Source organism: Ipomoea triloba, chromosome 8 (genome assembly GCF_003576645.1).
Source record: "Ipomoea triloba cultivar NCNSP0323 chromosome 8, ASM357664v1".
Taxonomy (NCBI): domain Eukaryota; kingdom Viridiplantae; phylum Streptophyta; class Magnoliopsida; order Solanales; family Convolvulaceae; genus Ipomoea; species Ipomoea triloba.
This window is the reverse complement of record NC_044923.1, coordinates 4,269,129-4,296,827: the sequence shown is the minus strand read 5'-3', so window position 1 is coordinate 4,296,827 and position 27,699 is coordinate 4,269,129. Positions and strand designations below refer to the sequence as shown.

Genomic DNA, 27,699 nt, shown 5'->3' with positions numbered 1-27,699 from the left:
GCATTAAATCATTAATAAATAGTAAATACTAATTACCACAAAGTCATTTTAAAATAAAAAAATACAAATATATAAACTTCAATATATTTTTAAACTTAAATGGGTAATTTAAACATTCTAATAGTTTATATTTTCATTAACATTTTATATTATAATAAAAAAAAAGTATAATTTCTAGCTCATCTAGCAAACTAAACAATGTCAATATCTTCTGTAAAAATTGGTCCAGAAACAAGTTTTCATTTTTTTAAAAATTAATTTAAAAACCACTACAACTTTTTTTTTTATTATTAATTAGGAAACGGTACAAAAACGTTTTCGAATGAGTTTTGGCAAATTTTGAAGGCAACATTTCAAAACGAAAAGAACACTATCCTTGCGAAGATTGTTACGGAGTATATTTTTTCTCTTTGTCTAACAAAAGAAAGAACATGAAAATACATTGAACCGTATTTTTAAAACATGTATGAAATCTTATATTTGTAGTTGGTTTGTTGCCTTACTTAAAGGCAGTGTTGCAGAAATCCCGTCTAGGCACCAATTAATCGCCGCCTAGGCGTTAGGCGCTGGCCGGCCGCCTAAAATATCACCATAATCGATGGTCTAGGCGGCCGACTAAGCACCGGCGGCTAGGCCGCCTAGGCACCGACTAGGTCGCCTAGTCGGCCGATTAGATGTTGTTTTCATCTTTTTAAAATGAGTTACTTCACTCAAAATGACATCGTTTTGAGCGAAATAACCCTAAATTGTTCAAACTCTATATGTTTTTTAGGTTAATATTTAATATTTTAGAATTAACTATTAAAGTATTAAATAATTTATAATTATGAAGTCTTAAAAAATTAAAAATTAAAAAATATATATACAGATTTTAAAAAATTTAAAAATAAAATAAAAAATACACGAGCGCCTAGGCGCTGATTAATCCCCGCCTAGGCACCCTAGGCGCTAGCCACTAGGTGCTCCCCAAGCGCCCGGGGAGCGCCTAGCAATTTTTTCAACCATGCTTAAAGGTAATGACTGAAGATGACAATGTGAGGTCGAGTTTGAATCCCACTAGAAACATGTATATGGAAAAGACCTACCTCGGCATGGCTCTAGGGGTGGATGCCTGGACGGAGTCCTTTTCGCTTAGAATTAGTCCGGCGAAATTGAGATAACCTAAGTTTAAATAATAATAATAATCACTACTTAATAAAAAAATATTTTATATACAATCCATTATTTTTATAAAATTTCAAAATGCTGAATTTATAAAATTAAAATTTTTAAATTAAACTTTTCAAACAAACATTCTACATATATAAAATTATGTTCAAACATTATAGTCTCCAACTAATACATAAATCATGAGCTAGAATTATTTGTATGGTCAAAGAATATATAATAATTGGATATAATTATCACGTAATAATACAAATATTTCACATTAAATATTCAAAATTACGAAGTAAAAATATAATATTTGAATTTTTTAAACCAATAAGTCTAAATCAAATGGACCAAACCATCTGAGACAATATTTAGAATTTTTTTTTCAAAAAAAATTATAAAGTAAATTCCATTAACAATAATAACCCCATAATATCCGTGTTTGAGTTTTTATTATCTTTTGATTTAAGAGAAAAGTATTCAAAAGTGTGCTTTGGTGAAACTCGTCATGTCACCCTAACTAGTAAAGTACCAAAAGAAAATAAACCAATATAAATTGTTTTACCGCTTCAAAGAAAAAAAAGGTCAATAAGCAACTCATACCAAGAGTCAAACTTGAAATTATATTATCTTATCTAATCTAAAGAGACACTTCTGTCTTGTCAAAAAAAAAGAGACACTTTTGTTTAATTTGTTTATGAATGGACCGTAGAATATTGAAAAAGGAATTTAATACATTAAACTATCAGACAATCAACAAGAAAAGGGAGAGGGATATCCACTCATTCTCTGCAACCTGACACACAGAAATGATTTTCCGAATAACAGTGTGGCAACACGATTTACAGATCGTTTAACAAAGTGGAAAGCTACACCATTTAACATAGATTGAACCGTAGAATATTAACCCAGATTTACCTGTATTTTCAGCTTCAATTTTCTAATATCAGATGGTTAACAAAATCTGGGTATTATACATCCCTCTAATAAGATGGGAAAAACCTATTGAGTTTAAATGGCAACTTGTAGAATTCATCACTTCTAACATCCCTGCCATATACCACAAATTTCTGCCACCAATATGTCCCATTATCTTTACTATCATCCCCGGGGAGAGTCCGATCCAGCAATAGCGCAGTCGAGGTAGCCACGGTCGCATGCGATGTAAAGATGACAGACATTATATCATTAAACTGCACTCATTCAAAGCAGATATCAAATTCATGCTCGAAATTTTGACTTTCAAATTTTACTATCTCATTTTAACTTTGGATGTAGACATTTGTGTCCACAAAAAGCAAAATCCTCGCCTCAATGGTCCCCACATCCCAACTTTGACAAGATTGTAAATGAGTAAATTATAGTGACTCGGCCCATTAGGTGGAGGACCTGGTGGGACCCTTTTCTTGAGACCAGGTCAGTTGGCCTCCAGTCCTCCCACCTAATAATGGCACCGGGTCAATTGGCACCTGGTTCCTCGTGGCATATCGTGACCAACTAAGCTACTAGTGGGGATCTATTTTTCTCGAGACCAACTTGATGAGGATAACATATCATTATTTGGCCCATCAGAGAGTACAAGTAATAATAAGAAAATAAAGATTGAGAGTTAATGTAGTAGAATTCGAGTGTAAAACGCACCCAACTTGCATGTGTACGAATGGGGCCTGAGTTGAAAACCATTTGGTGTTCTCTGAAGTACTGTGGCAGTGACAGTCCTAGGAACAAAGAAAATCCTAGTATGAACTTGGTTCTGAAGCTGTTCAGATTGCAGAATTGCAGAAACCCCAGACCAGCTGAACCTGCATTGATGAACACAGATAGATGGTCTCCTACGTTATTGCCACAACAGATTTTTCTGTACTGAAGTGATGAAATGAATACTCACAAACATATGCAAAGAACACACAGTACAAGGCTGCCATGGCTGGCATTGGCACTGAGGCAAAAATTGCTCCAAATTTTCCTGGTAAAACAAAAACATGACAGGTTTTAGATGTTTCACTCCTGCCATCATAACATAAAGGTATCAGAGATTCAGAGACCGTGTTGCGCAATTAAGGCTGGCAGGTGCTAAGAGGAAAAATTGTTAGACAGAGACCTGTAATGGACCAAGTCCATCAATTAGTGGCTAGGTAGATTGTTAGACGGAGACCAGTGAAGGGTCTACAGCAATTGGTGGCTAGGTGAATTGTTGGGCAGAGACCAAGTCAAATCCAACAATTGGTAGCTAGGTGGATTGTTGGGCAGAGACCAGTGGAGGGTCAAGTACAGCAATTGGTAGCTAGGTGGATTGTTGGGCAGATCAGAGACCAGTGAAGGGTAAGGGTCAAGTCGAACAATTGGTGACTAAGTGAATTGTTGGGTGGAGACCAGTAAAGGGTCAAGTCCAGCAATTGGTAGCTAGGTGGATTGTTGGGCAGAGAACAGTAAAGGGCCAAGTCTAGCGGGATATGAAAGAATCAGTAGGCATACCGAAGACGGAGAAGAAAATCATGAATGCTGCAGAAATCTGAGCAACTCTTCTGCTACCAATCTTTGTCAATGCTAAAAGCCCAGCATTTTCTCTGAGAAAACAAAAAAAGTTAAGCCATTCATCAGCTAAATATGCTCTGATCATCCTCAACAATTTTGTTAGAGTGGAGATTGTTACACTGTGGCAGAAGGGCCAGTAAGTCCACCAAAAAGTCCACTGAGCATAGTCCCAACCCCCTGTAGCAATTGAAACTCGGGAGCGTTGAGAATATATAATATATAAAACATAAATGTGCAGTCCCGAGACCTTACCAGCCAGCCAACACCTCTGCTAACGATGGAAGCAGGCACTGGAGTAGCACTCCCATATCTCGCGGTTGCATAAAACACACCAGTAGACTGCAAAACAAAACGAGCCTCGTAACCTTAAGTTAAACGAAGCGAAAATTATACGAAGAAGCCATATCGTAACATCTCCAGCCAGAACAACTTATACTAGACCTCGATGGAAGCAACGAAACAAGCAGACAGAATTGCGAAAACATCTCCTGCATTGAAAGAAGGCGCGCCCCACTGAAATGGCAAAGGGACGCGAACCCTGCAGAATATCACAGATTGAATAAGGAAACCCCCGACAGTTAAAGCTCAGAGAAACTGCTTTCCGTTTCAACTAAAAGTCTTAGCAGATAGCGGGACAGAAATACAGAACCCTCACCAAGACGATGCACTAATAACATGAGAGCTATCAATTCTGCAGTTCTCATCTGAATAACTCTTGTAAGGTCCACTCCATGTTAAAATTGCTGCATACATCCACACAATCATAACAGAAAACAGCACAGCGAAGCGGTCCAATATAGGCCTTCTTAGTTTCAACCACGCGGGAAGATACTACAGAAGAATCGAAACTCAGAGGAATCAGTAGAGACACTCAAAAACGAAACGAAAGTGACAAAAATAATGCCCTGTAACTCGCCTGTGAGACAAGGATTATGAGGAATAACTGCGGGATTCCCACCACTGCACACTCTGCCATCTACACACAACAATTGAAAAACGACTTGAAAGCCATCTATAGTACTAATGGAGGACAAAAGTTAAGCCACCCAAATTGAAAGATGTCTTTCATCGTCTAAGCTGATAGTAAGATTTCGCGTTTATATGCTCAACGAGGCAAAAGCTTTAGAAATCTCACCAGTGGGAAGCCAAGATGAAAGAGGCCGAGTCCGGTTAAGGTGATAAGTGGAGTCACTGATAAAGGATTAAGAAACCTAAGGTGAAAACCAACAAATCCAGACATTAACCTTAAACTTTACCAAACAACAGAGACAAGAATGTACTTTTTTTTTTTTTTTCGGGGGAATACGAGGATTATTAACATTGATCAACAAACTAACCTACCTGGTGGCATTTCTCCACACGCCTATGAATCCAGTAATGACTTGAAAACAAGAAGCAACAATGAGGGCACCTTGAATGGACCTCATGGTTTGCAGAAACCTCTACAGTAGAGTTCAATAAATCATTTATTTGTTCACCAACAATAGACAAAATTCAATAACAGAAACAATGTTAATTTCGTCGAAAATATAATGTTACGCAGTTTACCGTGTGGGGATCAAGGATCATTTGATTTCTCCTAGATTGGATAATTGTGGTTATAGGAATTAAGTAGGCGTGAGAGCCCCCTAGTACTGAAGGTAACCTTACTCCAAATATGGACTGGAACAACGTATTTAATCCTGAAATGAAAAGTAATGTCTGCATCACTCTAGCCTCTTCTCCCTGCATTCCAAAATCACCAAAATTGATCAGACATTTCACTTGATAACTACAATGTTACATCGGTTCGAGCCGGTTAGTTATGGACAACCAGATTAATTTATCCTCCTTGTTGTAATCCTTTATAGACTAGGATTACAACCGTGGCTGCGGGTTTCCCTCCTCACTAAAAAAGCAATATTTTTTTTCCTTTGTTTCTTTAAATTCTTACTTTTCCACCACCCATCTGAGGAACTATCAATTTGGGGATGAGTACAATATTGCCCAGAGTCAACAGGTAATGCTGGAAACCTAAAACCATTGCCTCTGCTGCATGAAGCAAACAAGAAAAATTTCAGCTTTCGGAACTGAAACCCCATATTCAAAACTCATTTTCTGTGCAAAAATTAGCAGAAATTTGAGCAAACCCCAATCAAATTAGTCGGCGTTAACTTGGTAACCGCAAGGTCCTATTGCTCTTTTGGTTTGAGCTGACCATGAACAACCTAAACTGGTTTAACTCATTGCTATTCTTTTGTCGGCTAATGTCACAATACAAGATTTACCCAGTACACATTATCAGGTATTTGCTACAGGATTTCATACCAATCAAAAAAAAAAAAAAAATAGCAGAAATTTGAGAAGGAAGAACGTACACCATGGCGGCGGACTGTTGACGCAATATTCTACGCCGGAAAGCTGCTCGGTGACTGCATGGGGCTGCGGCTTCAACTCCTCAAACTTCTTATATTCTTCTGCTGACATTCTTGAAGCTCAATCAACTTTACACACAGGAAAGCTTAAGCGATTATTGTTAGTATTAGACTATATTAGTATTTCATATATCATTCATATTCATATACAATATAATAATATACTACGTAATATATATTTTACATGCATAGGGTAAATATGATTCATAATTCTATATAAACCATTACATTTCAAAATATAGCATTGAAATTTTATAAATTTACCGTTACAAATCAAAATTCATAAGTGCATGCTGTAATGGAGAAATAATGGAGATGATTCATATATATTTAAGATGGTGTAATTTTGATCATTCATTGCCAATTTTCTTTACAAAATTTAAATTACATATTTTACATGCACACGGGATAAATAATATGATTTATAATTCTATATAGACCATTACATTTCAAGATATAGCATTGGAATTTCATGAGTTTACCGTTACAAATTAAATCAAGATTCATAAGTGCATGTGGTAATGGAGAAATAATGGAGATGATTCATATTTAAGATGGTGGAATTTTGATCAATCATTGCTAATTTTCTTTTTAAAATGTAAATTGTATATTTTACATGCACATGGTAAAAATATGATTTATAATTCTACATAGCACATTACATTTCAAGATATAGCATTGAAATTTTATGGTGAATTTATCGTTACAAATCAAAATTCATAAGTAATGGAAAACTAATGGAGATAATTGAAGCATGTGCTCCATCCAACTAACAACCTAAGTTGATAGTTGGACTGCACATTTATGCTTATATTATATTATATGCTCAACACGCCCCTCACGTGTGCGACCCGATTACTTTTGAGACCCATGACCCATGACCTTTTGCATGGCTTTGATACAAATTGAAGCATGTGCTCCATCAAATTAAAAGCCTACGCTAATAGTTGGACTGCATATTTATGTTTATATTATATTATATTATATGCTTAACATAAATGATTCATATTTAATTAAGATGGTGTGATTTTGATTGATATCCATTGCCAATTTTCTTTATAAAATGTAAATTATATATTTTACATGCACACAAGATAAATACGATTTATAATTTTATATAGATCATAGATAATTACATTTCAAAATATAGCATTGAAATTTCATGAATTTATTGTTACAAATCAAAATTCATTGCCAAAAACCTTGTGGTTTATTGGTATCTGGTTGCACCCCCATGTGGGACAGGATGGGTTCGAGTCTCAGATTGAGAAAATAGTTATGAACAGATACTACATTCTCATTTTACATTTTTATCAGATAAGTACGATTTAAATGTACCGTTACAATTTCAATCTCAGTCAGATAGTGAATAACATGCTCATTTTACATTTTTATCACATAAGTATGATTCAGATAAGTACGATTTAAATGTACCGTTACAATTTCAATGTATATATGATTAGATTTTTATGAATTTACGTTACAAATCAAAAAATCACTAGTGCATATAGCAATGGCTAACTTAAAATTTAGAAAAATAAACATTATTATTTTATTAGGGATAAAAAAAAAACAAAAGAAGTGAAACAAATATAATAAGATGGAAGAAATAATAAATTTATACTTTAGAACCTTCTAACATACGCTGTTTCTGTGTTTCAGCAGTGTGGTGCACCAAATTTATGGTTTTTTAATATAATTTTTTTATACAAATGTATGATTTTTTATTTTTATTTTAATACATAGCAAGGTGAGTGCATTCTGACTATTCTAACTGCTGCCATGAACTTTGATATCATCAGTCAACACTAATCAAGTTGCTATACTGAACCCCACTATGATTCTTATAAAATTATTTTTTAAATCTTGTGCCACAGATTTACCAAAAAGTTTACTCAGTCTAGTACACTTTGAGTGAGACCCATCAGTGTTATTAGGTACAACCCATCCCCGCTAGCTACTAAGTTTGTGAGACCGATCGCTCAATCTACTGAAGCACAAAAAAGTCAATATTGTCTCCACTGAGACTCAAACCCACAACCTCCTATATAAGAGTGTAACTTGATATCACTCGACAACAAAATCTCGGCACATTTCGTATCTACTTAAAGATAGGCTCGAGTTGGAAACCCATTTCGTGAACATAATTAGAAAAATTTATTATCTCAAGCTAAAAGATATGTTGCCTTATGACCCTAGTGGAAAAATGTCACCACTACCCAAAAATATGCTCTATAACCTATCCAGGACCTTAACTAACAAAATATTACAATGAAGTAAATCAACCTAGACTATCTATAAATAATTTGAAGATCAATAGACAATTTCACTAACCATTTGAAGTTACTAAATTGATTAATCAACCAACAGACAATCTCAATTGATTAATCAACCATCAGATCAATAGACAATTTCACATCATCAGATCAATAGACAATTTCACTAACCGTCAAACCTGAAGTTACTAAACAGTCTTAGTTGATTAATCAACCATCAGATCAATAGACAATTTCACTAACCGTCAAACCTGAAGTTACTAAACAGTCTTAGTTGATTAATCAACCATCAGATCAATAGACAATTTCCCTAACCAAAACAATCTTTGTTGATTAATCAACCATCAGATCAATAAACAATTTCACTAACCATCAAACCTGAAGTTACTAAATTGATTAATCAACCAACAGAGCAATAGACAATCTCAGTTGTAATCAACCATCAAATCAAACCTGAAGTTACTAAATTGATTAATCAACCAACAGAGCAATAGACAATCTCAGTTGTAATCAACCATCAAATCAAACCTGAAGTTACTAAATTGATTAATCAACCAACAGAGCAATAGACAATCTCAGTTGTAATCAACCATCAAATCAAACCTGAAGTTACTAAATTGATTAATCAACCAACAGAGCAATAGACAATCTCAGTTGTAATCAACCATCAAATCAAACCTGAAGTTACTAAATTGATTAATCAACCAACAGAGCAATAGACAATCTCAGTTGTAATCAACCATCAAATCAAACCTGAAGTTACTAAATTGATTAATCAACCAACAGAGCAATAGACAATCTCAGTTGTAATCAACCATCAAATCAAACCTGAAGTTACTAAATTGATTAATCAACCAACAGAGCAATAGACAATCTCAGTTGTAATCAACCATCAAATCAAACCTGAAGTTACTAAATTGATTAATCAACCAACAGAGCAATAGACAATCTCAGTTGTAATCAACCATCAAATCAAACCTGAAGTTACTAAATTGATTAATCAACCAACAGAGCAATAGACAATCTCAGTTGTAATCAACCATCAAATCAAACCTGAAGTTACTAAATTGATTAATCAACCAACAGAGCAATAGACAATCTCAGTTGTAATCAACCATCAAATCAAACCTGAAGTTACTAAATTGATTAATCAACCAACAGAGCAATAGACAATCTCAGTTGTAATCAACCATCAGATCAATAGACAATTTCGAGAGTCAAACTTAAATAGACAATTTCGAGAGTCAAACTTAAATTACTAAATTGATTACTCGACCAACACTTGAAGTTACTAATTAAATTGATTACTTGACCAACACTTAGAAGTTACTAAATTGATTACTTGACCCACTCAGACCCTAAATCCTAAATTAACCGCTCGACCAACTCACTAAATTAACCGCTCGACCAACTCGACCCTCGACCAACTTTTTCAATCCTATAAATTAACTGCTCAACCAACTTTTTCGATCCTGCTCAACCAATTTCGTATAAAATTAACTGCTCGACCAACTTCGCAGAGGGTACAACTTTTTCCCATTCTGGTCAAATGCATTATATTATCATATATTCATATATATCCCGGATAGGTTGTTGTTGGTCAAGAACATGCATGTTGAATCCATCCATCCGAGGATGATGATGATGATGATGATGAACAGCACGTACCAGAATACAATGAAGCCGACAGTTACTTTCAATTCTTACGCACAATATGTCATCACTGTTTGACTGGCCAGCTAGTAATATAATGTTATGATGATGACTTCCAGTTCCCCTTCTTTGGCCTTGCATGAGCCTTAAATCAAGCTCACCACTATCATATTCCACTTCTAACAATACAATAATTATTCTCAAATTACAAAACCGCAGGTCCTCTAATACAACATTAAAACAACATAACAGCTTATGAATTAAACAAACTTTGTTTTTCGACTATATAATCTCTCTCTCTCTCTCTATCTATATATGAAATATATAAACATTTGAGCAGCTGGGAGAAATATAAAGCTTGAGCTTTACTTCAAAAGTATATTTACTCATGACACCATTTACCGCTATTTACCAGCTCCACAAATCCTCGGACCTGGTCTTTGACCAGACCAGGAGGAAACCAGAAATTTCCTCCTTGATCAAAAGAAATTTCCTCCTTGATCAAAAGACGAGACTAGAAATTTTGTGGACAAGCATTTAAGGTTGTTGAAATTTAGCACGCAGATTTGGAGGAATGGTCGGAGGTATGGAACCTCCATTGAAACAGGTAGTCTTTTGACTGGCAAGCTAGCTTGACGGCGTCGCAGAAAGCTCCGATGGTGGTTTTCTTGCCGTTAATGCTCCATTCCATCCTTACCCAGCACGTGAATCTGTTGGAGGAGACGGGGAGATTGCAGGAGTCGGAGAATTGGATGGCCACCTCGCCGCAGATCCTCTTGCATGGGCTATGGAACGGCGGCAGGCGGTCGAGCCAGCGGCATTCCGGCTGCCCCACCAGCTCCTTGTAGGCGGAGTTGGCTAGCCGGACTTTGTTATTGACGTCGGAGACGAGCACGGGGAGGGACACGGCCTCCGCCTCGCTCTCCACGTCCTCCGCCGTTTTTAGTGACGCCGGCGCCGGCGCCGGCAGGTCGGAGTGGATAATGCAGCCGACGAAAACGGTGGAGCCGATTAATCGGACGGGGTGCGGGGTGATTATCACGGTCTGTAATTGTGGCGGCATGAATTCGAATTCCTCCGGTGCTTCGGCGGCGGCTTCCCTGTTCAAATCTATCCCCCGGACTCGCCCTCCTGGCGGCGGCGGCTCCGCCGCCGGAGATTCTATAATCCCGCGTTTAACCGGCGCAAGATTCGGGTGGATCATCGGAATCTGGGGAAACCCGGTGGGGTAAGGGTTCAATACCTGATGATACGGCGGCGGTGGCGGCGCCGCCGCCGCCGGAGCAAACCCGTGGAAATAAGCCCTGGCTCTCTTCAACGGCGGCAGGGCGAAAGCCGAGCGCCCGCGCTTCCGCGTCCGGGTCGGCCGGGCCTGCAAATGCGGCCACACATTCCGGAGAAACGCCGACTTCCTAATACTCTCCGGCAAGGCATTATTATCATCAGATGGACTAGTGGGCGCCTCGGGCTTGGGCGCAATCGGCCTATATCTCGCCAAGATCTCAGCTTTACTCCGGGAACCACCGGAATACGGACTCACAGCCTGCATCATCCTCGCCGGAATTTCAAGAATCCCCGCCGGAATTTCAAGAATCCTCGCCGGAATTTCAAGAATCGTCTCTCTCTCTCATCTAAAACCTCCCCAACCCGGAGGCGAGATATATATGATTGAATTGAACTGTGGAATCGATTGAGAATGGGATATATAGTATAAGAGGAGAGGGGAAGCCAATAAGAAAGAAAGGGAAGATGAAACTAGGAAACGACACTTGGACATGCACAGCGGGTACGTGTTTGAGAAGCTTGCAGAAAAGGACATGTGTGTTTACACGAGGGCTTATGCTTACATGCATGCTTACACTTATCTCCCCCCACCCCCACCATCGGTTACAATACAGAGATCATGAAAATCGTTTCCCTCATTCATTTCCCCTGGACACTGCTTTATCTTTTTAGTTTTTTCCCCCTTTTATTCAGACTGAAAGTATAAGTTAATTATTAGGTTGGGATTGGTTAGGTCAGTGCAGTGATAATGATAATTATATATTATATATTTACTCTTCTTCTCAAAAAAGTTGAATCTCCAATTCAAGAGCTCCACGTCTCGGCCCGATATAGTCCAGCTCGACACAAAGACAGATTTTAGACCTTTACTTATGGTACAACACAAGGAGTCCCTCACTTTGATAGGTTGCTCTCACACTGCGGCTGGTGAAACTCGATCCATTGTCTTTCTTCCACTATAAACTATACTCGATACTCACCTTCCATTAAAAATACAATTATTTCTTCATTTTCCCTTTAAATACACATTTTCACCAAATATATCTCAACGAGTAATAAAATCAAGAATGTTAATAGGCAGCCCACATGGGTAACTTAGTTGGTCATAAAGAGTGAAGTTTGGGAAGAAAAATTAGGAATTTCGAATCTAACCTTTGTGCTCAGCCGAGTTACCATCTTCGGAGTCGAGAATTCAACATTTTGAAAAAAAAGAATGTTAATAGACAAATTCTGACAGTCATAAGGTGGAAGTTACACTGAATGTGGTGACTCCTTATGGGCCCAAACACTCATTCTCTCACTTAATAAGTCGCTTAGTTATTATAATTGGTAAGAAAAGTCAAATTTAAAATAATATAAATACTAATTTAATTATTTGATCATGGGATTTTCTCCGCTGACAAAATCTCTCACAATTATAATTTTTATTGAAAAAACATACATATATACAATTAATGTTTTATGAATAGAATTAATTGCGTAATTATTGAGCGAAAGGGAGAAGCCGCGGCGAGCAAACGGTGAAGCGGTGGGCGGAGGGAGTTGGAAGCCATGCATGGCTACACCTATCAAACGGCTTTTTACAGTACTACCCTCCACTACACTTAAAAGTCCCTATTTCCCCCCTTGCTTTGTGTGCTTCAACAGTATAGATTTTGGTTCCCGTGGCTCTGATTGGAAGATCTCTGCTGCGGAATTCATGTGAGCTGACACGTGGCATCTGAGAACTACGGCGGCACCGCAAGTAGCAGTTTACTGACACTTTGGATACCATACCTACGAAGTATGTGGGGTATTGCATATTTGCATTTCCACCCCCACTACAATAAAATAAATGTCTAATAATAATAATAATAATAATAAAAGAAAATTATATTTTTCGTTCTTATGTTATATGGTAATTGTACAATTTGTCCCTATTAGTTAGTCATGTTCATATTTTTCTCGCTAAGTTATTATTAGTTTTGCATTTTTCATCTTTTTATTAACTTTTTGTGTTCACTTTTATCCTTAATGTTTTGTTAGTAAAGAGAGTAAAAGTGCAACGCTAATGATAGGAACGAAAAGTGAGCATGATCAACACTTAGAGATGAATTCTACAATTATCGTATAACTAATGCATTAAAAATGTAATTTTTCCTAATAATAATAACAATGCAGAATTCGCCTAAGTAGATATTGATAATAATTAAATTCATAATCTTTTAATGTTAGAGTTATGTAATGCAGTATCTGTGCATAACTACTTTCTCAACCTATTGAAGCACAAGAGTCAGTATTGACTCCACTGAAGCTCGAACCCACCACCTCCCGTATAAAGGGAAGGGTTTGATGCCACTAGACCACAAGGTCCTTGGCAAGGATTGCTATTATTACTGGACTTAGGATTGCTTGGAGAAAAGGTTTTCGCAAGGTGATACTTTGGTTTGCTGGATGGACGACCCCAACTTTTGTTCTGAAAGTGGTGGCCCTCTAGTTGTCGGTTGTGGATGGAAAAGAATTGAAATGCAGTGTGCTACCACGTTCTCTGCGAACAGAACCAAGTTGCGGACTAACTGACTATAAATTGTGACAATTAGGTGGATCTCTCTTTGTTGTCGTCTTACCCTCGATGTTGTGCGTGTCATGCGTGATATAGTCAAGGTGCCAAGTGCTGCGGACGATTAACCTTCTCGTTTTGTTTCATGAGGCTTTGCCCTACCTTTTATCCCAATATATATATATATATATATATATATATATATATATATATATATATATATATATATATTACTAGTTACTTTAAAATGATACATATGTGTGGTCCAATGTGCAATAAAAAAGAATATGACTAATGAACAAAAATGAGGGTGAAATTAAATTATTAATCAAAATAAATATAGATATACATGATCTTATAATTATTTGATAAGATATATACTTCGGGTATACATACCTGATATACTAAATACGGAGATGTATAAGAATTTGTAGGTGTGAGATCAGTTTCGGGATGATTCCTCTCTCAATTTGCTCGTTGGTTTAAGGGGCAAGATCAGAGAACTGACTATCAGTCAAACGATCTCGAGCTCTTTTATAGTGTAAGCGAAAAATCCAAAAGTCCCACAAATTACATTAAATGCAGTATTTATAGATGATAAAACAGGCGGCATGCGTGACGTGTGGAGCCCATGCACGAAGGGAATCCGGAGGCTCTGCCGGTTCGCCCGTATGTAATGAGGTTCCTGACGCCCTCGATCCATCCGAGGCCAGGTTATTCTAATAAGAAGGAGCTTGGGATACCAATGAGGGAGGTTAGCTCAACCGTCCCGATCAATCATGGTTATGAAGAACCAAAGAGACGGGCGGCAGGCGGACTATCACTAGCTAAATTTAGCTAACTTTCGGCTCGGTTGATCCTGTCACGTCGGGACTTATTATACTCGGTGATTAGCACAAATACTGATCAGGTATGTACACTGTATGTTGAGTGATCGGGGAATAATCTCTATCAATATCCAAACCTATTGGGATCCGCCCGACTCGTCTACTCTGAGTCTCAATATCATGACCTCTCATATGAAAAAATCACTACATGCACAAGGCGCTTGGCACCCCACCACTATTTAAATTAGATATGTAATAATTTACGGAAATAACTACGACGCCAGGTCCGAGAACTCCACAATCATTATTGTGTGGACCATACTATTAAATAATGCACATTCAATATAAAAATAATGTACATTTAGTACATTAAAAATATACATTTGATTATGGTTCACATAGCTGTGTGGATCATAATTTGCCAGAACTCCAAGTTTAGGCTTCAATTTTGTATTCTGATGGGCCTCTGTATTGGGGTCTAGTGTCGAAAAGAATAGATTTTGAGGCCCATTCATTGACGGTAGATGATGCACTGTCCTACCATCACAACGATACACTCTGTTCCACTGAATCACTGTTGTGAGAATACGAATACACCCTTCATCGTTGCGTATAGAGAAACCATCTTTGAAGTCTAAGCAAAGAAAATAAAGAAAAACAGGAACAGAGAGAGAATCATTCCAAATTTGAGAAGAATCTTCCATTCAATCCTTTCATTTTCTTCCCCTTAATCTCTTCTAGCTCAAGAGAGAATCCCTCACTGATTTCAATCGCAATGGCTGCGAATTTGCAGGAGGAAAACGGAGCCGTTTCACCCCCGGCGTTCACGGACTTCCCGGAGGACGTGCAGCTCTGCATCCTATCCTTTCTGACGCCGGCGGAGATCTCCGCCTTCGCCTGCACCTCCAAGCGGTTCGTGTCGCTGTGCCGCGACGACGAGCGCCTCTGGTTCTCCATGTGCGATCGCCGCTGGGGTTCCAAGACCCTAATCGGCAAGTGGGGGAACGGCGAGATCTCCTATAAGCTCCTCTACATGACGCTGCTCGAGTACGAGCATCTAATCGGGTTTTGGCGCCGCAGCGGCACCGGAACGGGCCTCAATTCCGGGAATTCCGGCCGTCTGGTGTTCTTCGAGTGGGGCCCGTTTTATGTGTCCGGGTCATGGGTTACGCCCGTGAAAACGTCGTCGTATAAGGTGATTAAATCCCCATTCTTATGGATGGGGATTAATTCCAGAGGAGAAACGGTCAACTACCTTGACCTCGAAGGCCGGCTCGAATTCTCCGAGAATTTTATGTCCTCCTCGGAGGATTCTTGGCTACAAGAGAAAGATTTGGTAGCAGTATACGTGAGCTTTATAGGGACATGTCACGTGGCGATTGAGGAAAATGTGAATTCAAGTTCCCCAAAAAATGGCGATTTTAGGAAGGTTTCAAGCTCGGGGAATGTGGTGAAGGAAGATGAGTATGAGGACTTGTGTGGGTCCCCTGGGAGCTTGCCGGACCGGCCTATGTCCGAGATTTACCAGTACTTTGCGAACCGGATAAGTCCCGGCGGGAATGGGTCGTGGAGGAGACAGCGAAGGAGGGAGAAGGAAAGGCAAGGTAGAAGGAAGTGGGATATGGAGCATTTTGTCAAAATTGTCGATTGCTCACCTACACCAGCTCGCCCATTGCAGGGTCTTTGGAAGGTTTTACTCTTATTCTGTTTAAGTTTATATTGCTTTGAAGTTTGAAGCTTTTCTGTGATATGCTTATGATGGTGTTCTAATCTTGATTAGCAATATGAAGTAAAAAGTTTCAAGCTTTATAAATTGTCCATGTTGAGATCATGGTTGCAGTAAGCGCTATGCTAGTCGGCTGGTAGAGAAGTGCATAGCCGCCTAGGCGTGCACCTAACCGGCTAACTAAAAAAATAGTGCACATGTGTGCGTGTGTATATATATATGGCAAGGCCGAGTCGACCAGATTAACTAGGTGAACTTGATTGAAATGGGCGAGTTAACTCAGCCGAGTTAGGCGCTAGGCAGCTGCCTAGGTGGCCTAATTAGGCGCTGGGCGGGCGCCTAGACCAATTTTTGCAACAGTGGTTGAGATAAATGAGAACAAGAATTGAAAATAATGGTTGAAAGTAGAGAAGACAAGATTTATGTGGCTCAACAATGTGTCTATGCCCATGGGAACTTCGGAGTGAAGGTGTTCTTTTATTAATTGTGATAGTCAAACATTCAGGGTACACATATTAGACATACAGAACAGTCATGAAGCATGCTTTTATCATCAAGTAATATGAAGTGAAAAGGTTTGATCTTTATTAAGAATTCCATCATTTAGATGATCTAGAAGATTTCGCGTGAGATTGAGAATTTAGAAGGATTAAGCTATTATATATGTTCTTAGTAGAATTGAATGAAATGTTTGTGATTACATTAGGGCTCACTCCTGGTTGATTCTCTGTTTGCCGCTCATTGCAGGGAATAAGTGATGACAGGAGTCTGGAGTTTTATCTTGTTTCGTATGACAACATTGGGGGAATTACTTGCCGAAGAGTTGGGGAATTGTCTCAACTTTTCTCTGGCTGTACCCTAGTTTTTTGGACTTCAAATGCTACATTCATTGAGTCTCCCTTTACTTCAGAAGAGGAAGATATATATATGAGTCGCGAACATCTTCAACCATATGCAGAAGGAGATAGTTTTGATGATTGTCTGCCTTGTTCTGATAACAGAGACGTAATGCGCATGCTCTCCATGAATTCAAGCTATGACTTGGTCATCCCTGACCTGACAGGAACTAATTTAAATCCTCGGCAGGTGGAAGGGAGGATTTGGCAGTATGGAAATGGGACATTTGGCTTTGGATTTCTCCGAAATGATTACATTATAGACTTGAAGCAAATTGCTAGAGATGGTCATATATTAGATACTATCAACTTTTCAGATGATTGAATTTATTTTATATTTACTTAGTCAGGCCAGTAGAATGACTAGGAATTATCTGATTATCATCATTGTACATTAAAATTATATACTGGGGTTACCATCATTTCATTGTATTGTGTAACATTGTCCTGGAAATAAAAGTTTCCCAATTGTTTAAAACTATTGCTGAAACTGATTCTTCCATTATTGTCCTTTGGTTACTTCTTTAGTTGCTACTCTTCCTTATACTTTGGAATGGTGTAGAACGGGATGATGGGCTCATTTGTTGAAAATTAAAGATCATTTGCTGACTGATGATGTCTTACATTGATTCTTGACAGCTTGAGTATGATTAGCAAATGATGATCATTTGCAGGAGGAATTGTAATTTGGATGTTTTCCTGGAATTTCGCTTTCAAGAGAAAATAGCTGGTAAGTTGGTCAATGAATTTTAAAAAATCTCTAATATTTTAATGATTTGTTCAATTAGGTATTTTATTTTCTTCAATATCATTAAGATTGTGCCCTTGCAAAGTTGCATGAAACTATGAAAGTGAAACTTGACCCATCATGTTACTATACTATATCATTCAAAGAATCTTCCTTTGAACATCGTAATTCCTTGACATAAATCAAGGCTAGAAGGTAGTAAACAAGTAACAAGCATCACTTGATCATTATTTTACTTCTAACTTTATAAACATGAATGAAATGCAGGCAGCTAAAAGTAACATGGATGGGAAGTGCTGGAATGTGTAGCTCATTAACTGCTTTAAAGCTGAGTAACAGTCCAAAATACCGTTCAAATTACTATTCTGCAGCAATTTCCATCACTCTGACCAAATTCTTCTCATGCTCTCCCTCAAGTTGGCTCAAGTTGCCCTTTTCCTTGATAAGTTGAATATGGTGGTGTTTGCAGTATAGGCGGCCATCATATGCAATGTAGTTGGATGGGCTAATCACACACCCTCCATGGCTGCATTTGAAGCAGCTCCTGTGATATGCACTGCCATTCACCGAGACCTATAACGATATAATTCCAGGTAATTCTCAACTTTCAGTTATTGTACAGATTTCATCTTGTGAACCTCTCGCAAACATTAAGTGCTGCTCTGATGAACAAACCTTACAAGATAAATGTAGGCAAACTACTTACCTTTTCAATTGGATAGACAGTACTCTTGCAGCCCACACATTTCTCTCTTGTTCCAACAAAAAAGCTTGAAACTTTATTTGCTAGCGGTTTCTGTTAGAGAGATGCATTAACTAGTTTTAAACATGGGTATTAGACATTGGCAATCCAAGGATTTGATAAATGTATTACCCCGTTGAGGACAGGTTTATCTGGCTTCTCAATCTTTGGTATCCCTGAAAGAACATGACATAGCAAATACGGAGTAACACTTTTGTCCTTAATCTTTATACGTTAAATGTTTATGAATTACTGTCTACCTTCGAAGCTTTTGTCCAAACTACCAGTTCTCTTGAAGAGTTGATCAAAGTGTGGCCTGCAATATAGAACTCCCTCGAAGGAGTTATAGTTGCTAAGCTGCAAACAGAAGTATACAATTACATGGAACCAATGTAAGTTGAAAGGTTTATAATAGTCATTATATAAACCTTGAGGGTGCCTTTGCAGTGGTGGCATCTGAAACACGCTTTGTGGTAGACTCTATTATCTGCGGTTAACTTGTCAACGAGATAGACTGTCTTCTCACACGCCATGCATTTCTGGGTTGTTCCTGCAAATGCCATGGCTATTAGTCTCTTCCAACAAAGCAAAATCTCTCTCCCCCCCACACACACACTCTTATTAGAAGCAGAAAACACTTATAGGAGTTAGGAACACAGAACTACAGAAGGCGAGAAAATGGGACTTTATTAAAAGACCAGAGTGGGAAGGGTAGCAGAAGTGTAACAAATTTGATTAATGAACTAGCACCCGACAATCATTATCCCCAGCTTGAAAACATCTAACTACCCACTCACAACATTAAGACCTGCCGCCTTCGATTCTTTCTTTTCCCTTCTAAGTTCTTTGTGGAGACTGTTCGGGTTGTTAGTGTGGTCAAGAATCAAGAAATAAACATGTTGATTTCACTAGTAGTTAAAGAAAACTACTTTTACTTGGGTTGGAATTAAGGCTAAGTAGGAGAGATAGCGAAATGCGGGGGAAATCTGTCAAATGTGTAAAATGAAAGATTCATCATTGTTCCTTGCAGATTCATCAAAAAGGAGGTTCACATTCATTGGTGGAGCCTTGTTTGGTGGGCAAGTAGATTCTGTATTTCTCTTCACAGGCTCAGTTCATTCTAAACTGACACTGCAACAACACATGAATATATTATGGATTCTGTGAGATATGTTCTCCAAAATGCTGGTGTATGGGTGGTCTAGGGGGCCATCATGAGTCAAGAAACTAGGTGCACTTTGTAATATGTTCAGATGAACAACTTGTACATTCATTTTAATTTGTTTTTTATGTGTATTTTTCAATGACAAGATGGACTGCAAAAAATAAAATAAAATAAAAAAATCATTTTGCATTATAAATGGCAGTTGTAAGAGTGTACCAAGGTGTGGTCTGCAAGTCTGCCTTACCAGTCAAAATAAACTTCATTTCATGGTTCACAGGGACTACCTTTTCTCTAGGCAAGTGTGGAGGGTTTTCGAGGGCAATCCCCACCTTGGGTCGGATAGTTAATTTCGTAATTACAAGATTTCAAGTTCATTTCCTTATAGGAACTATTAATTGACTTTTGTAATTACAATATTTCAAGTTCGTTTCCTTATAGGAACTATTAATTGATTTTCTCAGTTTGAGTTGGTCAGCTATAAACAATTGTAATTGTTAAAGCCTTTTCACAGTACAATAGACCACCAAAAATCCTTAGCCGATCATCTTTTTGTCAACTAATTCCTAATACTTAAGATGTGATTATATTAAAACGTTCAGAAACCATAGCAACCAGGGCGTTTGGTCTAGTGGTATGATTCTCGCTTTGGGTGCGAGAGGTCCCGAGTTCGATTCTCGGAACGCCCCATTTGATACTTTTTGTTGAAAAACTCATATTTTCAGTAGCTTTTGTTGCAGTTTGATATTTTTAGCCATTTTATAATTGTGAAATGACAATGGTGAGTGAGAATCCAATTTGGAACGGTGAGTTTGAGGTATTTAATTGTTCAAAATTGTACACTTAAATTGTCTTTTTTTAAAGGTTGTTTAGAGTGATGGTACGCTCGTACCAGTCTCGTACCGGTTCAATTCAAATACCTTTTCATGTTCACTCATTATATCATATTAGAATACGAGTTAAATTTAGAGTACGTTATAGTACTCTCAACTTTAGATATGTAGTCAGAAAGCTCCAAATTTGAACTGACACATATCACAAGCATTTTCTTAAGTAATTTTAATTATTAGATTATACCCTAATTAAAATTACAACACCCACCAAAAATAGCTATTTTTTTGGTGTTTTCTTCAAAATCTTTTCCATTAACAAACACTGTCATTACAATTGTAATTTAGACGTTTTCTTAGAAAGTCCTAAAAAAAAAAAAAAAAAAAAANCCTAAAAAAAAAAAAAAAAAAAAACTCCCCTACAAAATTACTTTCTAGTTTCTACTCCCCCTAAAGAAAGAAAAAGGAAGAAGACAAAAACAGCCACCTCACCACGTGGAAATCACGTGAAGATTCTTATCCTCTCTCCGAAAGTTCACATCACCGTCCGTTCACATCATAAAACATCATACCAAATATTTCTTATAAAATCATAGAGTAAAATTACATTTTTACCCCTCAATTATATTTGTGGTATAAATGACACCTCAATTCGCCCGTTTGGTTGGGAGGAAGGAATTAGGAAGTAAAAGAATTGTAATTCGGTGGAATTGCAATTCAATGAATAAGGTAGGAATTGAAATTACAGTGTTTGGTATGCATGAATAGGAGTACTGGGAATTGAAATGTAATAAGTGACAGAATGACTAAAATGCCCTAAGTATAAGTAGTAGTAGTAATTGTAATAATAATAATAATAATAATAATAATAATAATAATTTATCATATGAACATATTACTGCATCCACACATATATAAACATGTTACTGCATCTATCATTTTCTTTTTATTCTTCTTGCTACATCCTCACAGAATTCATAATACATATATACACATAATACATAATGCAATGAAAAAATAAAAAATGGCAGACAACTGCAATATTTTAGAGGGGTAATATTGTCTTCACAGCCCCATTTTTCTCCCAAAAACTGCTGAATTGTAATTCTTAGGGGGAGGGTTCGGAGTTGGAAATCAGCAAAAGGAGAGAATTGCAATTCGACCGAATTGCAATTCCCTCCAACCAAACGCAATAGTTTCTCAATTCGTTGAATTGAAATTCAGCCCATCCCAAACTACATTGAACCAAACGCCCCGTAAGAATCAAATTAGTTACTTTATTAAGTGAAATATTAATGATAAAAATGATCTAAAAGAATTAAAATTGTCATGTCACGCATATGATTAAAGAATTAAGTCTGTACTAGGAATATAACGGAAGGGCAAAAATGTAAAATTTTTGAAATATTAAATGCAAACTCACTCTCGTCCATAAGTTAAAATCGCGACATGTCATTATCTCCCAACCTCCCATTATTCCTCATATATAGTTAGTACATAAGACAACGAAGAAAAGAAAACGGGCCAGACAGGGCCCATGGGCCGGGCGGGGCAATCACCGGCCCAGAGCCCGCCTGAGCTCCTGAGCCAGCATCGCCGGCGCGCTGAGGTGCGGCAAGTGGCCCTCAATGGGGAGCACGTGGACGGTGTTCCGGCCGCCGAGGTGGTTCTTGAGGTACGTGGCGACCGATCCGGGGACGGACACGTCCTTGGCCGTCTGGATGATGTGGCACGGCACCTTCACTAGCCCCAATACGCCCCTCAGGTCGCTGTTGAACACCGTCCGGGACACGAACAGCGTTATGTCCGGCCGCATGTTGAACAGCGTCCGGCTGAACTCCCTCACCGCCGCCGGCACGTCCGCCCCCACCGCCAGCGGCGCGAACCCACGCACCCACGCCTCGTAGTTGGCTTGCATCGCCGAGAACACTTTCTCGATCTCCCCTTGCTCGAATCCCCCATGGTACTCCTCATCATTCAAGAACCTAAATTTTAGGGAAAATAAAGATATGTATTAGGTTTACATTCACACATGAAAGAGAGTGAGTTTGAGTCTACATGAAAGAGGGTGAATTTGAGTCCAATTCTTTGTGTTTCAGTAAGTTAAGAAAGTAGTTATGAACAGATACTACATTGTAATGGGGTCAGTAGTACTCTAAAAAAAAGAAAGATATATATACTAGGTAAACTCAATTTGGTGTATCTAGCCGACAAATGATAAAAGCCTATGAATGTTAGTCGGTAGCTGTCAACTGATTAAGTTAGAGGTTGTAACCCGTTAATTGCATTAGTTGATTGTAGGGGGTGTTTGATAGGGGGCATTTGATAAATTAACTGCTAGTTAATAGCTGTTTGAGGTTGTTTTGAGTAGCTTTTTGAATTAACATTTTAGAAGTAAAAAGACTGTTTAATTAAACACTTGTATTGATTTTTTAATCAAATCAAACAGTTAATAATGATCAAATAAGTCAAAATTGACTGAAACTAACAATTTTACTAAACAGGATAATAAACTAAGCTAATTTATCTATAATTGACTGGCTCAATAGATAATTTCTGTAGAGAATTGAACTTGTAATACTGCATGACTTGGGTTGTTTTTGGTAATTAATTAATTGATGTTACATAAGGAGGGAGGGATTGATTAGAGGGGAAAAAATTGAGGGGAATTAGCATTGCTCTTATAAGAAATGAGGATAAGATACGATGATTGAGATAAAGTGAAGTCAATGGTGGGCATGATGAGAGAGGCGAAACCGTGGTAGATTAACAATCAATCAACGTTGTAAGACAAGATTAGTTAAGGATAAGATAAGTTGACAACCAAAAAAGGCAAAAGATTCGGCTTTTTTGGTAGGCATAATTGAACTCTCTAATAATTGTTCACTTCTTGATTTTCCGTTTTTCCGTTACCGGAAAAAAAAAGGGTTACCTAGGGGAAGCGCCGATGAGGATGAGCTTGGAGAAGAGATCGGGGCGGCGAATGGCGGCGAGGATTCCGATCATGGCGGAGACGGAGTGGCCGACGTAGTAGCAGCGGTCGATTCCGAGGGCGGCGAGGATGTTGAGGAGGTCGTCGGCGTAGGCGTCGAGAGTGGTGTAGCGCCGGAAGTCGAAGTAGTCGGGGTTGACGCTGCCGGCGCAGACGAGGTCGAAGAGGACCACGCGGTAGTCGCGGAGGAAATAGGGGAGAATGCCCCGCCACGCCGACTGGTCGGTGCCGGAGCCGTGGGCTAGAACTAGGGTTTTCTCGCCGGAGCCGACGACTCGCACGTTTAGCGCCTCCAGCAAAGATTGACCCATGGATTGGGTTTTCTTGATTTTCCGGTGGGGAAGAAAATGTTGGCAGTTAGCACTGTCTAGATAAACCTGTGGAAACAAAAGGCAATTGCGTGTGAAAAGGAAGAAGTAGCTTGCACTTATATATACGGAAGTTGTACTTTTTTTTTTTTTTTTTTATAACGAAATTATGAAAAATATAATTATAACTATTTTAAACATTCAACAAATACGGAGTATATTATTAGCCAAACACTATGTAGTCAAACGGTATGAAGTGACTCCATCTGCTCGCTTAGTATACGCGTATTTTTCACACCCTCATTAGGCACAGCAAGTATGTTGACGACTTATATTTTACTAGAGTAACCCACCCCCTCTAATCTTTCACTCCCTACATGACATTTTCTAATTGGTGACGGTAAGTATGTTAACGGGCATGTTTGTAGGTAAACGAGATTGTATTGCTTTAGAGTTTGAGTACAATTTTTTTTAGAGAGTGTCTCTGTCACGGGGGCTCGGGTTTTATAATGGACAATAGCTAACAGTGGCAAAGCCCCCTAATATCTACAATGACTTCTCTCATAATAAGTGTCATCGCTCCTTAGTAATGAGGCACTCTCCTTCATAAGTGCGCTAGTGCCCCCCTCCCCATAAGTGCGCTTGTCCCATCTAAGGTAGACAGGAATGCTCGACACATGATTGCATCGCTTACCGCAATCAGCACCATAGTTGCCTTGTATCGCGTGTGCGTGGGTCCGAGGTCCCGATGTAAGCTTTGATAATTGGGAGTCTGAAATCCCTAGGAAGGGGTTCGTCCATTATACTCGGAGTAAATGGTACATCCATCCTCACTTTGGGTTCAGGCGACTACTCTTCCGCCTCCATTTTTTCTCTTGCTCTTCTATCTTCCTCTATAGCCGCTCTACTACCTCCTCCTACACCTTTGGGGTTCGCTTCTGCACGGCAGATCGACGCGTAGCTAGTCCACCTGACTCATCCATCCTTTTATACCATGTCGATCGTTATCCCTCCTCCATTATCCTGGTGCGGTCCTTTCGTAGATAACCCCTAGGCCCTAAGCTGTGACCCTATCCTCCCCAGGGCCGATGCCCTCTCGCCCAACGTCTTCAGGAAGACTTGAATCCGGCAAGTCGTCTAGCTGACCTTCCACTTTGAACACCTTCATTCCTAACTTCATTACACTGCCTTGGCTCTCAACTCCTCTTCATTGGGAGTGAGATTCGCTGTACATTGCACCCGTTCCTCCTCGCTTCTTGCCACGGTAACATAATCTCAGCTTTGCATTGGGGTACTGGCGGAGGAACTAGATTTTGCACTCATGTCACCAAGTAGGCCAGCATCGCTAGTGTTTGTTAAATGACATGGACACTTGCTTGGAGGTCCATAGGCGGAGTTGGTGCTCGGGGCCCTTTCCGCCTTCTGGCACAACTATTGCTGAGAAAGATAGATAGATGTATGCGATAGTTTGCTTGAGTCGATCTCAGACTCTCAATGAAAGCATCAATGACAACAGTAGATATGTTACCGGGTATGTTTGTAAGTAAACAAGATTGTATTGCTTAAGAGTCTGAGTACAAGTTTTTTTTAGAGCGTGTTCCCCCGATGTTACGTGGGCTCAAGTTTTATAATAGACAATAGCTAACGGTTACAAAGCATCATAATAACTACAACGACTTCTTTCAATAAGTGTCATCGCTCCTTAGTAATTGATGCGCTTTTCTCCATAAGTGTGATGACCCTCCATAACTTTTGCTATTTGATGAGGAGGTGCCTTAATAAGTGCATAGACTTTTGCATCTGTTCCACCTACTCTCACCGCTCTTTACCGTTACTATTTGACTGTCTTCAATGCATTGACGAGTTAGACCAAGAATTCACTGGGTCGAGTGCTTTGTCCAATTATCTTGACAGGTAGAGTCATCTAATTCATGGGTGGACATATTAGACGAAAAATATTATTTTCCTTTTAATTATTTGTAATATAAATTGACACGGTATTCATCCGCAACATAAGTTTTTTTTTTTTTGGGGCAAAATGGAGAACTACCTAACTTTGGTTGCTATCTTAAATTTTGTATCTGACATTAGTGGAACGTTGGGCGCTGACGTCATATGCGAAACGAAAATACTTTGTATGGGACAAGCACGTAACAGTGTGACACTGTATCTTAAAAGGCAGCCGAGAAATGTAACAAAAAAAAAAATTTAGTCCTTGAAAATTTTTAATTTAACAGTACAAAGCATTATATATATATATATATATATGAAGGGTTCAGGTGAGATAAAAGCTCCAGGTGAAAAGTGAGAATCGTAGATAAAAAAAATTGTCACCTACGATCTCCAATAATATGTACTGGAAGAAAGAAAAATGTGCACTGGAAGAAGGGAAAATGTGCACTGGAAGGAGGGGAAATGTGCACGAGAGGCACAAAGATGTGAAATAATTATTGAAAAAATTAAATTTAAAATAGGATCTTCAACACAAATCATAAACGACCGTAAATAATAAACAAACAAACAATATTCAACTCAAATTAGAAATTATTGATCAAGGTTAATTGATCTTTTAAAAAAAAGTTCGTCATCTACAATTAAAAAAAAAAAAGGTTCTAAAAGGCACAACAATGTGCATTGTATGACATAAAATTGTGCACTGTATGATATAACAATGTGCATTGGCATAACGCGCCGCCTCTCATAAATTTAATTTACAAAAAACTTCATAAAAAATACGTAGTATGTATTTATATTTCTTATATTTTTACATTTATCTTAGATTTTGTATCATGTGTTTTTTATAATCTTTTTCATGCTATCTATGATATTATCACTTATCAAGAAATGGGGACAAGTAGTTAAGTTAAATTAGTTAGATAATTAGTTTAGTAACTACAAGTTTATAAGTTTCATTCTTCATGAGAATTATTAATTGACCTTTATAGATTGAGTCGATCAACTAAGGATAACTTATATTACTTTATCTTTATTTAATTTTTTTATGGCTAGGGTTACAAGAGGACTTCACCGATTCACTTAAAACTCGCTTTCAAATAGCGACAACATATTTTTTTATAAATTAAAAAAAAAAATTAGATGTATCAAAGTATTTGTGTAACACTACAAATTATCCAAATTAAAGAAGAATCTGATTCAAGTGTTTTTTTTTAATTTTTAATTTTTAATATTGGACGTAGCCTTCAGTGCCCCAGAAAGAATATACTGGCTGGTCCATTCTTTGACCCGGCGTCCCCATAATTAAGCGACGGGTCTCTTTTTACACGTTATACATTTAAAAAATAATAATAATTTTGTACAATAGAGAAAGAAAATATAAAAATTATTTTATAGTGTTTAGAAGGTTTAGTCATTGTAATTCAACATCAATAGCATATGCATCTGTCCTTGACAAGTGTTGTAAGCTTTTTGGAGGATTCTTAGCATTTACATTTATTGGACAAACATTTATTACTTTGTCCCCTTATTAAGGGGATCTACGTGTCCAATTTTTTGCCAATAAAAGTAAAATTTTATGGTCCTAGGATCTCATTGACTCGATGTAACAAAATAGTGGAGAGATAACTTACCGTAAATTCACCTATTGTACCTATTACT

The 27,699-nt window shown here is 38.1% G+C and overlaps 5 protein-coding genes, 1 long non-coding RNA gene and 1 other non-coding gene across 8 annotated transcripts; 3 read left to right on the top strand and 4 right to left on the bottom strand.

Annotated features, from left to right (window-relative positions):
• Positions 1-2,135: 2,135 nt before the first annotated feature.
• LOC116027600 (nucleobase-ascorbate transporter 7-like) lies at positions 2,136-6,153 on the bottom strand. The gene is made up of 14 exons (XM_031269305.1): positions 6,045-6,153; positions 5,621-5,718; positions 5,236-5,412; positions 5,029-5,129; positions 4,823-4,898; positions 4,604-4,663; positions 4,343-4,518; positions 4,129-4,225; positions 3,940-4,026; positions 3,806-3,864; positions 3,628-3,719; positions 3,041-3,118; positions 2,794-2,954; positions 2,136-2,345 (listed from the first exon to the last, which is right to left on the bottom strand). Exons 1-14 carry the CDS (start codon positions 6,151-6,153, stop codon positions 2,136-2,138), a joined length of 1,581 nt encoding a protein of 526 aa, XP_031125165.1.
• Positions 6,154-10,559: 4,406 nt separating this feature from the next.
• On the bottom strand, positions 10,560-11,687 carry LOC116027965. Its single transcript, XM_031269768.1, has one exon. The coding sequence runs from the start codon at positions 11,580-11,582 to the stop codon at positions 10,584-10,586; it is 999 nt and encodes a 332-aa protein (XP_031125628.1). The 5' UTR covers positions 11,583-11,687; the 3' UTR covers positions 10,560-10,583.
• A 3,627-nt stretch (positions 11,688-15,314) lies between these two features.
• Positions 15,315-17,792, top strand: LOC116027481 (F-box protein At3g12350). The gene is made up of 2 exons (XM_031269143.1): positions 15,315-16,370; positions 17,154-17,792. The coding sequence occupies exons 1-2, from the start codon at positions 15,456-15,458 to the stop codon at positions 17,625-17,627; spliced, it is 1,389 nt and encodes a 462-aa protein (XP_031125003.1). The 5' UTR covers positions 15,315-15,455; the 3' UTR covers positions 17,628-17,792.
• Positions 17,793-18,154: 362 nt separating this feature from the next.
• Positions 18,155-19,829, bottom strand: LOC116027483 (LIM domain-containing protein WLIM1-like). 2 transcript variants are annotated; one of them, XM_031269145.1, is made up of 6 exons: positions 19,590-19,829; positions 19,221-19,342; positions 19,053-19,149; positions 18,925-18,968; positions 18,757-18,846; positions 18,155-18,623 (listed from the first exon to the last, which is right to left on the bottom strand). In XM_031269145.1, exons 2-6 carry the CDS (start codon positions 19,323-19,325, stop codon positions 18,411-18,413), a joined length of 549 nt encoding a protein of 182 aa, XP_031125005.1. In that variant the 5' UTR covers positions 19,326-19,342; positions 19,590-19,829; the 3' UTR covers positions 18,155-18,410. The 2 variants fall into 2 exon arrangements, with proteins under 2 accessions (XP_031125005.1, XP_031125004.1); XM_031269144.1 differs by lacking the exon at positions 19,590-19,829 and having other exon boundaries at positions 19,221-19,505.
• Positions 18,526-20,153, top strand: LOC116027484. The gene is made up of 2 exons (XR_004099980.1): positions 18,526-18,643; positions 19,823-20,153. It is a non-coding gene; the product is annotated as an uncharacterized LOC116027484 (long non-coding RNA).
• A 418-nt stretch (positions 20,154-20,571) lies between these two features.
• TRNAP-UGG lies at positions 20,572-20,643 on the top strand. Its single transcript has one exon. It is a non-coding gene; the product is annotated as a tRNA-Pro (tRNA).
• Positions 20,644-22,156: 1,513 nt separating this feature from the next.
• Positions 22,157-24,169, bottom strand: LOC116027663 (probable strigolactone esterase DAD2). Its single transcript, XM_031269373.1, has 2 exons — positions 23,717-24,169; positions 22,157-22,769 (listed from the first exon to the last, which is right to left on the bottom strand). The coding sequence occupies exons 1-2, from the start codon at positions 24,085-24,087 to the stop codon at positions 22,340-22,342; spliced, it is 801 nt and encodes a 266-aa protein (XP_031125233.1). The 5' UTR covers positions 24,088-24,169; the 3' UTR covers positions 22,157-22,339.
• Between the last annotated feature and the right edge of the window lie 3,530 nt (positions 24,170-27,699).

Excerpts from the sequence above, each read along its gene's own strand:
- LOC116027600 (XM_031269305.1), bottom strand. The coding sequence starts at position 6,153 with ATGTCAGCAGAAGAATATAAGAAGTTTGAGGAGTTGAAGCCGCAGCCC. Across the intron at positions 5,413-5,620 it reads CTCAGATGGGTGGTGGAAAA|GGAGAAGAGGCTAGAGTGAT; the intron begins GTAAGAATTTAA and ends TTTGGAATGCAG. Across the intron at positions 2,346-2,793 it reads TTCGTACACATGCAAGTTGG|TTTAATGATATAATGTCTGT; the intron begins GTGCGTTTTACA and ends GAATGAGTGCAG.
- LOC116027965 (XM_031269768.1), bottom strand. The coding sequence starts at position 11,582 with ATGATGCAGGCTGTGAGTCCGTATTCCGGTGGTTCCCGGAGTAAAGCT.
- LOC116027483 (XM_031269144.1), bottom strand. The coding sequence starts at position 19,355 with ATGGCATTTGCAGGAACAACCCAGAAATGCATGGCGTGTGAGAAGACA. Across the intron at positions 19,150-19,220 it reads ACTGCAAAGGCACCCTCAAG|CTTAGCAACTATAACTCCTT; the intron begins GTTTATATAATG and ends TTCTGTTTGCAG. Across the intron at positions 18,969-19,052 it reads TTTGGACAAAAGCTTCGAAG|GGATACCAAAGATTGAGAAG; the intron begins GTAGACAGTAAT and ends ATGTTCTTTCAG.
- LOC116027481 (XM_031269143.1), top strand. The coding sequence starts at position 15,456 with ATGGCTGCGAATTTGCAGGAGGAAAACGGAGCCGTTTCACCCCCGGCG. Across the intron at positions 16,371-17,153 it reads CATTGCAGGGTCTTTGGAAG|GGAATAAGTGATGACAGGAG; the intron begins GTTTTACTCTTA and ends CGCTCATTGCAG.
- LOC116027663 (XM_031269373.1), bottom strand. The coding sequence starts at position 24,087 with ATGGGTCAATCTTTGCTGGAGGCGCTAAACGTGCGAGTCGTCGGCTCC. Across the intron at positions 22,770-23,716 it reads CTCATCGGCGCTTCCCCTAG|GTTCTTGAATGATGAGGAGT; the intron begins GTAACCCTTTTT and ends CCTAAAATTTAG.